Here is a 10,306-nt window from a genome sequence, read left to right as displayed (position 1 = left end):
TATCGAAGTCATAATTTTGGTATCGTGACAACACTAAACCAAACCAAAAATTATTTTCCACAATAAATCACATAGACATTTCTTTTTATAATTGTAAATGCAAAACTGACTGAATGCTGTTTTTAGGATCTTATCATGAAATGAACAAATAATACATAAAAATCACTGTGGCAAATGTGAAAGAACCACTTAAATTATGTCACGAAAAATGTAGGGTAAACAAGTAAAGTAACATTGATACTGTATGTTGTAAAGGAAATATCATTGTTACACAATGAAGGTAATTGCAAGGTCCAGCATCTTAAATGAAAAAATAATTTAATTTCTGTCTCATTTAGGCTCTTTTTAACCAGCTCTTTTCACTTGTCCCAAGTTATAAACAAAGCCTTTTAATCCTCTTAAAACATCTGGATTCAGGTTGTGTTTGGGTAGGATAATGTTCCATATCATTAGTGGTATAATAATAATTCATCGCTACATTATTCCAAAAACAGTTTCATTATAGTATTCTTTAATACTGCTAAGTTTCAAGACTTAGATTTACTGCTCCTTCTCTGGTTAGGTTTTCTATCTGTATTCCAGGGTGCAGCTTCTGATGACTGGCCTTTGTTTCCTAACTATCTTCCTACAACAAATAGTACACCCCAAGATGCAATACTTGATCCAGCACTCCATTCCATACATCGGTGACTTCTGCACCTAATGCTGGGATTATTCTAGAACCAGTTAAAAAATCATCTGCTGTGCACTGCGGCCCATTGACAGCAAACAGCAAATACATTACCCATCTCACCCTTATTTCCTTCTCAAATTCCCAGACCTGCATTGTGAATAAGAAGTTCAGAATGCCTTGGAATTTGGATATGAGGGGTGGAAACAGCACTGACAAAATGGCAAGGCTCTAAGAAGGTTACTTTTTCTATATATTTACTAGGAACATAAAATAGGATGTCTTTTGCATGCAAAGACTTATGCAATGAAATGTATCAAATGCCATTTTGATCCAGGGATATAGCGTGCCATAATTTTAATTGATGATATTTTTCTTAACTGCTTTGACATATTGTTAGACAGAAGCGCATCTTAACAGCCTCTGATGCCATTCTCCAGAGTGAAAGGATTTTCATTAGCTGCTGCATCCTGACTTGTTTTTTTCGGTCATTTCTACAGAGTGGTGGACCTCACGCTCTAGGAACATCCGCTGCTGCTCAGCGCTGGCCAGGCGGCAGGTGAGCCAGGCGCTGAGGGTGCAGACGGTCACTCCCAGACATGCCAGGCAGATGGAGGCCAGCTGCAGAGAGGACATGAAGTCAGCACGTCTTGCTGCCGCACGCACAAACTGCACGTTCAGAATGCCACTTATCAGGCCACAGATACAGCAGGCGCAGAAGAGGATCATCTGCAAACACAAACAAATCACTGGAACCTCCTGTTGTCCACACACACCACAGATATTCATCCCAGATCAATGACACCAACAACACCAGACTACTAGTGCAGATTACTGATCAGAATAATTAAGCATGTAGCATATTGCAGTAATCAACAAGAAATCTATAGTACAATATATATATATATATATATATAGTGAGTAGATGAGGCAGTTCTTTAACAGGCATCCTGAATTATTTCATATGCCATATATATTCTCTCTCTCTCTCTCTCTCTCTCTCTCCTCAACCCGGAGAATCACAAATTGCTTTACGGCAATTATGCAATAGCCTACTATTTGTATGAAATTGTGTAATATTACCTTGTCAGTTGACATGACTTTTTGGAGATTATCTTTGGTTTGTAAACAAATGTTCATGTACAGTACCATGTCCAGGGGGAAGGGTACTAGCAATGGGTGGCATTTATAAAAAAAAAAAAAAAAAAAAAAAAAAATACTCCACAACTGTAGGGGGAGACCAGTAGCAAAAAACAACATTTGATGGGTTGTCTGTAGCCTGGAAAAATCCAAACTCATTCACAAAGTGAATAGAGTCTAGTGACTCTCGATTGGGAAACGTTTGCAACACTTGCATTACGACGGGCACTAACTTTGAAATCATTGGTCCAGCCTTACCAATACCATTGATCAGAGATTCCTAACATTACTTCTTACTTTGCCTACACTTTACAAACTGACATTAAACAGCTTCAACAGTGTATGTGGGTCTACCTTTGCTGTAAATAAATTTCTGCATTTTTCCAACTGCATTTTTTGACGTTTGCAGGTGTTGCTGCTTCTGTTTATCACATTAAGTTTCGGTTTCGACTTCCCCTCTCGTCGCTGATTGGCCTGATATTTTTCTTGTCTGAGGGAAACGGTTATGAACTATGGTGTTCCATGTCTCCCTGAAGGAAAATCTAGGTGGGCGGGGCCAGGCTAGGTTGTCTGTGCACTGATGAAAATCTAACACCATAGGCTACTTCAGACTTTAAGCAGAGATGACTTACTGTATGTCATGCAATACAATCTAATCTCAGAAACTCACCATTAGCCCTGTTCTCCTCCTTGCACAAAGCATTCCACATAGTCCACAGATGAGAAACTGTTGGGGAAAAAGACAAAAATCAAGGATTCAAAGTGCAACACCACACACAATTACTGACTGATCTGTTTCTCTGGTTCTACCGGTTGGCTATTTCTAAAGTTGCTATATCGACAAGCTGTCAGCTGGTAGCTGTCGACAAGAAAGATAAATTATTTCACACGGATAAAACAAATCTCAAGCAGCATATCACCAGATTTGTCCACCACTAGGCCCCCCTCTCTAATGGGAATAAGTTTGGAAGAGATAATGGACTCATTAGGACAAAGTAGACAGGCCACAACTTGTTACCATACCAACATTTGATAACATTTGACCAACATGGTCAGTACTAAACACACACATATATCAGGTTGTAAAAGCTTTTTGTAGTCGGCTCTAGTCGTTTTTTGTTTCTATTCTTGTTTGGGGGGGTTTGTTTCAGGGATTATTCTTGACCTATCATGCATATCAACAGATTTTTGATGATGCTTTGGCCTAGGGATTGTGAGGACCATGGCAAAACCTCTAGCTTGCACCTCTTGCTGTAGAGTTTGACATGATGTTCACCGAATTTAACAAAACACAGAGACATTCTCATGAACACTGTTTTTAAAAGCAGTTGTATAGAATCATCCTGATAATCTTTCTAGACCATCTCTAAGTGAAATCCTACAAGACCTGTAACACATTCAGACACCTGGACATATTTCAGATTTGATTCTGGTGTTGTCTATGCATGTTGATTTCAGGGGTTTATCATGCTTTTTTTTAAACAATTTAGACAAGTAAACATAAGGCTAAAACACATGGGCTAGCCTACCTACATTATGTTTTCCTTATCATCAATTATCACACTGACTGTAAATGTAATTCAGTTGAGGTTATTTGGATATTCCATACACGAAATGGAGGTATAGGGTAAACAGCTAACTAATTTAAGAGTATTATCATCGAATTGGAAGTCACATGAAAGTGCAACCTACAGCCACGCCGCTCCATACTGGCGCCCCCTCCCCATGATGTGTTTTAAGCGCAGCTCGGGTTCTCCTGCCCTCCAACATTCCCACCGTGATGCTGGACACGCCGAATCCCATCTCAACAAACGAGAGCACCGCAAGACTCCATGCGATGTTCTGACTACTGCACATCCTTTCTCGAACGTCATTCCTTCAGAAGTTGCAACTGAACTTCACTTCTGCATCTTTCTTAACCCGCAATCTTCTAACGGCGATACAGTCTGTTGGGTTGTTGATAGGCTATGTTGGCAAAAAGGTACGATCATGTCCCCTGTAAAATGTTGGTGTCCATAGTATTTGTTGTAGTTCGATATCGTTGGTGACAATGTCTTCAGTGAAAAAGTCCAACCGACTCTCGTGTGCACACAAACGATGTGACAATTGGTGCTCTAGGTCAATTTGCCTCGCATGACATTCTACTGAACCTTTCTATTGCCTCTTTATTCAACATAACTGTTGAGTTCTCCGTGATGTGGCAGGATGAGTCACGTGTCTCCTTTGATCCCTTGTTCCCTCTAGTGAGGAACTGCTGGAAGTAGGTGGCTAATTGTGCATTTGTTTGGTGTGAAAGATTAGGTCTACTTTTATCATGTATACATTTAGCTACACAGTTTGTTTATTGTAGCTGGTTTATGGTAGTTATGTTTTGAACATCAGAGAAGGTTCTATAGAAAAACTATTCAGAAAAAGTATGAGGCTTTCTATTTATAGTCACTGCTTCCTTTATTACATAGAACACTCACCCATACAAGGCCTGGGTAGGCTACTCACAGTGATCCATTCTGATTCTACAATGAACAGACACTTGCCTGCCATCCAATGCCCTGGATTCAGTGAAAGGCTCTCACAACAAAACCGGTCATATTCCATTAATCAAATTTGCCTCAGTGACTCTGGAAAGGGATTCCTTCACACTCAGTAGCCACACAAGTGCTGTTCTTCCCTCTAGCAGTTCCTCCCTCTCCTGTTTTAAAATACATTGTATCTGAAAAGTACACATTTCTGATTTGATTTGCAATAGGCGGTTCCCCAAAAGCACCTGAATGACTCTCAGACCATGTGAAGTAAAATCATCTGGTCTGATGAAACGAAGACTGAACTATTTGGCAAAAGTTCCCAACAGTGTGTGAAGAAACCATGACACTGAGCTGAACTTATGTTTGTCCTTCTTTTAGACTAGGCAGGATTTTGGAAAATTTAATGTCCCGAAGGCAAATCATGTTAATTTTTGGCATACAACATTTTTAGGGGTTTTGAAGGGTGCTGAATTCAAATCTTCTGTATGCCAGGCTCAAAAATGTCCCATAATGCCCCAAAATGGAGAAATCCAATATGGCGCCGCCAGGTCAAAATCTAATTAATCACTTACTGTATCTTTTGGACTGTACAAGGTAAAAACCTGAATATAATGTGCTTTTATAGGTTTTTCACATATAGGGAATTCAAAGCCATGCTCAGATTTAAGATCAAGACTAAAGAAAATGCTTGAAATTAATGTACATGGTTAAAATTGTTGTCTCGGATAATGAATAATTCATGAAAAAAGAGGACCATGAAACAGGTTGATGGCTTTCTGAAGAATTTACTTGAAACATGTTTAGAAGCAAGGTTGATTACCATATTTTAACTATCTATATATATTATTTATCTGTATTTTAACTATTTATTTAGTATTTCAAGAAAATGCTTGAAACTCTTAAGCTAAAGGCCTATGTTTAAAACTGTTACTACTAGATTTGCCTACTAATGAAATATTGTACCTCAGCCTATTGTTTTAGATAGATAGATAGATAGATACTTTATTGATCCCCAGGGGAAATTCAAGGTCTCAGCAGCATACATACAACACAAACACATTCTTTAACAGCAGAAAGAGTAATTAAAGTATATAATATAAAAACACAACTAAGCAGTAAGGACAGTAGAAGATAAAGAATATGCTAAATATACTAAAATACAAATTATACTAACACTTAATACAATATATAAAAATATACTAAAATACAAATGACAAAAATACAAATTATACTAACACTTAATCTAAATCAATTCTAAAAACAGTATCCACATAGTGGTGATTAATAAATCAGAGGCGCTTGCAGGGACTGAGCCTGTGATTCTCTGTGCATAGTAAGGTATGGTAAGGTGCTCTATGGTGCTCTGTGTGAATGAGTGTCATGGTGGTAGTGCAATGGTGATAGTGGTCATGGTGATAGTGCAAATGAGTAAGTCAACAGTGCAACAATGCAGAAATAAAGTAAAGTAAAGTCTATATATCTATATATTTAACTATTTAAGAAAATGTAGTGAAAAGTGTGGCCACAGTTTGGCTGTGGCATGGAGGGGGGGGTTATGCATATGTGCTAATGTGCTAATATAGCACGCAAACAGTGAGGCATAAAGACAGTGGTACAAGTGGCTAGTGGACAGACAGTACCAAACATGGAGGGGATGAAGAGGCAGACAGACTATGCAGAGAAGTCTATCTCTCCTCTTCCCTTAAGTAAGGCATTGAACAGTTCAATGGCCCTGGGGACAAATGACTTTCTCAGTCTGTCAGTTGTGCAAGGCAGTGAGCGAAGTCTCCAGCTGATCAGGCTCTTCTGTTTAACAATAGTGCTGTGGAGTGGGTGACACTCATTGTCCAAGATGTTGATCAGTTTGTTCAGGGTCCTTTTGTCAGATAGTGAAGTGATACACTCCAGTTCAGCTCCCACTACAGAGCCAGCTTTCCTTACCAGCATGTCAATTCGCCCCACATCCTTCTTCCTTGTGCTTCCTTCCCAGCATACTACTGCATAGAAGAGGACGCTGGCAACAACAGACTGGTAGAACATCCTGAGGAGCTTACTGCACTCATTGAAGGACCGCAGCCTCCTCAGGAAGTACAGCCTGCTCTGCCCTTTCTTGTAGAGTGCATCAGTGTTGGCTGACCAGTCCAGTTTATTTTGATGTCCAGTGTGCTTTGCCCATCCCACCCCTACCCTTACCCCTACACACACAAATACCCATATGTAACCCTGAATGAGGCCACACCCTCTATCTACACACTGAGGAGGCGCTTGTGAATTATGTCGCTCCCCTCACATGATGCTCAGCAGTAACAGGTAAGCTATAACATAATATCATAACAATTTGTTTAGGACCATATAATACATCTGTAATAGCATGTAAAGATTGTTATGTGAGGATTATGTATAGGCTAACTGAATAACTAGATGTACCGCATAGCGGTACAAAATATGACCGCCGCTCAGTCCTGTACATCCGTTCCGCGAAAATAAATCACACTTCAATTTGTCTCCATATTTTACTCCATCCCCCACTCTTGAAACTTTTGTGTATGCTTGTTTGGCATGCCTGAGTGTGTGTGTGCGGCTGCACAGAAAGTAGCCTACTGGTGCTGAAAAGGTGAATAGATTGTAGAATAGCCAAAGAAGATGTAGCATTGTTATAAAACCTTTAAAATCTCTAAACAATCACAAGTAGGGCAGTTCATCACAGTTCATCCATTGCAACTGGATTGATGAAAGGTCACTTACACCTGTAGGCTACATTGTATTTGGGAAAAGCAAAAGGTATCAGCATAATGTTATTTATTTATTTATTTTTTATGTATTTATAAACAAAAACATCTCTGTCAGTTCCATGCCGTTTTCAACAGCTATCAAAAACAAAGGTCATTTTGGATGGATGGATTTTTGTGAATGTTTTCTTCTACATAAGATTTTAGTCATCTTTAGTTCATGTAATACTTTATTGTCAATGCACAAATTAAGTAACAGTAGTCTGAAACGTTATTGTTAATGCACAAATTAAGTAACAGTAGCCTAGTCTGAAACGAAATGCTGTTTTACATCTAACCAGTGGTGCAAATAACTGACATGTCCAAATGGGCCTTGATGAAATGCGTCGCTAGACTGTTCATACACATTTTAACGGGCCAAAGTTGAAGAGCTTTTGTCCGTTATTGTTCGTGCAAATATAGGCTGATTCATGTTCCCTTGCATTGTTTAACTGAGGTCCATGGCTAGTCTGGCTTTCATCAGACCAAGCTCAATCTTTTAAGAAATCAAAAATAAATAGCGGGCAGATCAGGCTGGGTTCACCCAGCCTAGTCCATAGGCACCCGATATTGTTTAATTTTCCGATTGAGATATACACGCTCTGGCTATTCTAAATGCAAAAATGCATCAGGGAGTTATGACAAAACGGTAACTAACAAACTAGATCCTAATAGAAATCTGTTAGCTTCCCTAAGCTACAGGTAGGATTATAAGGTAGGCCTATTTACAACATAAATTGTCAATAGGCTATGCTGGCGACACAAATAAAATCTCCTTTGAAACCAATGGCTTACGCCTTTACAGTATCAAGCGGACTTAAACTGTCATAAGTTGTAATAACATTCACGCAGCTCCATGAGTCAAGGAAAGCCTTGAATGAAGTAGCCACTTCTAAATGGGACCCACTACACAGTAGCTTAAGGTGTGTTGCTAAAGCAGCCATAATGAAATGAAGGTGTCATTGTTTGGATACTTCACACACACATGCTTTTAATTTCACAGACTACAACTACCAAGCTGTAATCAAAGCACATCGATTCCCCTCTCACACCCTGCACGCACTTAAAACAAAATAAACAGGCGCCTCAGTCTCACGCATGTATAGGCAAAACTGTATCAGACCCGTGTAGTGTAACGTTGGTAAATCTTCCATTGCACAGAATGATTTTGTAGCACGTGCAATAAATGACAGTCGAAGATACAAACAGTGCTGCTATACATTTGTTTGGTATAACCGCATTTATAGTTTTCTACAAATGCAATCAATCAAATGCCTCCATCACTCAACCAACGCTTAATGGTAACATTACCTAGGTCCTTATTGATATTACAAGATTAACGCACCTGCAGTAAAAACCAAGCATGTCCGATAAACATCCTCAGATTTATTTCGGCTTCAAGAAGAAATGGGAATTACACTTCATGTGAACATCGTCCTATCCTTATTAGATGTTCGGCTGCGTAAATTACAGTCCTTGTAGGAAGCGCCCATTGTTTTTCCAACCCACTTTTAACTTCCAACAAAATTACGCCTCACTGCAACGATCGCCATCTAGTGGACAAACGACTACTTCTCGCCAATACTGAAAATGCAGCCATGATGATGATGAATATTTATTTTGGCTTTCTTTTAATCCTACTGAATTTGTAATTATGTATCGGCCGTTCTAATACCGATAGTTTGTGGGTGCCTGTGTGTGTACATGTGTATATGTGTGCACCGCCATTTACAGGCCAATGAGTGTACAGTCACTAAATGTACACATAACCTAATTTTTTAGACCCCCCCCCCCCATGGATGAAATTCTACGAAACTTGGTCCCCGGGGACAAAATTAAATTTTTCCGTAAAAGTCTAGTGGGGCTACATACCCACCAAATTTCATGTACCCCGGTGGTTCGGTGTCCCGGGTATCAATGACCAAAAATTCAGGGAGTAGATGACGGAAAACATTTTTGAATTGTGTGCATGTGTGCGTGTACAAATTTGTGTTTATGTGTGTGTGTGTGTGTGTGTGTGTATGTGCGTGCTTGTGTGTTTGCCTGCGTATGTGTGTTTGTGCATGTGCATGCATGCGTACATATGTCTACTGTGTGAGTATGTGTCATAATTATGATTACTGTAAATATATGTGTGTGTGTGTATCTGTTTATGCACATGTGTGCACATGGAATGGGTTAACATGACCCCTGGAGGCAAACATATCTGAGGAAAAATTGGTCATCCTAGGCCCTACAGTTCTTAAGATATTCACAGAGAACTGTGTCTGCCCTACCCTCCTTTCGGGGTCCAGTCCAGCGAGGGGGAGGGCTACAGATCAAAACGAAGAATGACGGTTCCATGCTATCCATGTGGGGTACATGCCCACCAAGTTTTGTGTACCCGGTCTTTCAGTGTCCGGGGAATCCTTGTTGGTGTATGCGTCACTAAATGTACACATAAATTATTTTATTGTAAGGCCCCCATGAACGAAAGTACACAAAACTTGGCATGCATTCGAGGGTGTCATAATGATCCTACACTTTTAATTTCGTGCAGTTTTGACCTTGTCAGCCAGAGATATTGTGTTGAAAACACCTAATTTTTGCTTTTAATTTTTAACTAGGTGGCGCTATACATGAAATAAATGGTAATGGGATGGGTTGACATGCCCCTTAAGACCAACATACATAAAAAGGTGGACCTCCTAGGCCCCACGGTTCTCGAGATATTCACAGAAAACTGTCTCCGGCCACCTACAGGCCAGTTGGTGTATAGTAACATAAATTAATTTATTGTGTGGCCCCCCATGAACGGAATTCCACAAAACTTGGCGTGCATACAGAGGGTGTCATAATGATCCTACACTTCCAATTTCGTGCAGTTTTGACTATGTTAGGTCACAGATACCTTCAATTACAACACCTCATTTTTACTTTTTGTGTTTAACTAGGTGGCGCTATACATGAAATGAGTGGTTATGGAATGGGTTGACATGGCCCCTTGAGATCAACATACAAAAAAAAATGGTCCTCCTAAACCCTACGGTTTTCGAGATATTCACAGAAAACTGTGTCTGCCCTACCCTCCTTTCGGGGGGTCCAGTCCAGCGGGGGGGCTACAGATCAAAACGAAAAACGATGGTTCCATACTATCCATGTGGGGTTACATGCCCACCAAGTTTCGTGTACCCCGGTCTTTCAGTGTCCCGGGAATCATTGACGGA

General features: G+C 39.9%; 1 protein-coding gene across 1 annotated transcript; it reads right to left on the bottom strand.

Moving 5' to 3' along the window:
* Positions 1-368: 368 nt before the first annotated feature.
* Positions 369-3,947, bottom strand: LOC125306176 (transmembrane protein 196-like). Its single transcript, XM_048261384.1, has 3 exons — positions 3,503-3,947; positions 2,481-2,537; positions 369-1,399 (listed from the first exon to the last, which is right to left on the bottom strand). The coding sequence occupies exons 1-3, from the start codon at positions 3,665-3,667 to the stop codon at positions 1,127-1,129; spliced, it is 495 nt and encodes a 164-aa protein (XP_048117341.1). The 5' UTR covers positions 3,668-3,947; the 3' UTR covers positions 369-1,126.
* Positions 3,948-10,306: the final 6,359 nt, after the last annotated feature.

This window comes from Alosa alosa, chromosome 13 (assembly GCF_017589495.1).
Source record: "Alosa alosa isolate M-15738 ecotype Scorff River chromosome 13, AALO_Geno_1.1, whole genome shotgun sequence".
In the NCBI taxonomy this organism is placed as follows: Eukaryota; Metazoa; Chordata; class Actinopteri; order Clupeiformes; family Clupeidae; genus Alosa; species Alosa alosa.
This window is presented reverse-complemented; position numbering and strand designations above follow the sequence as displayed.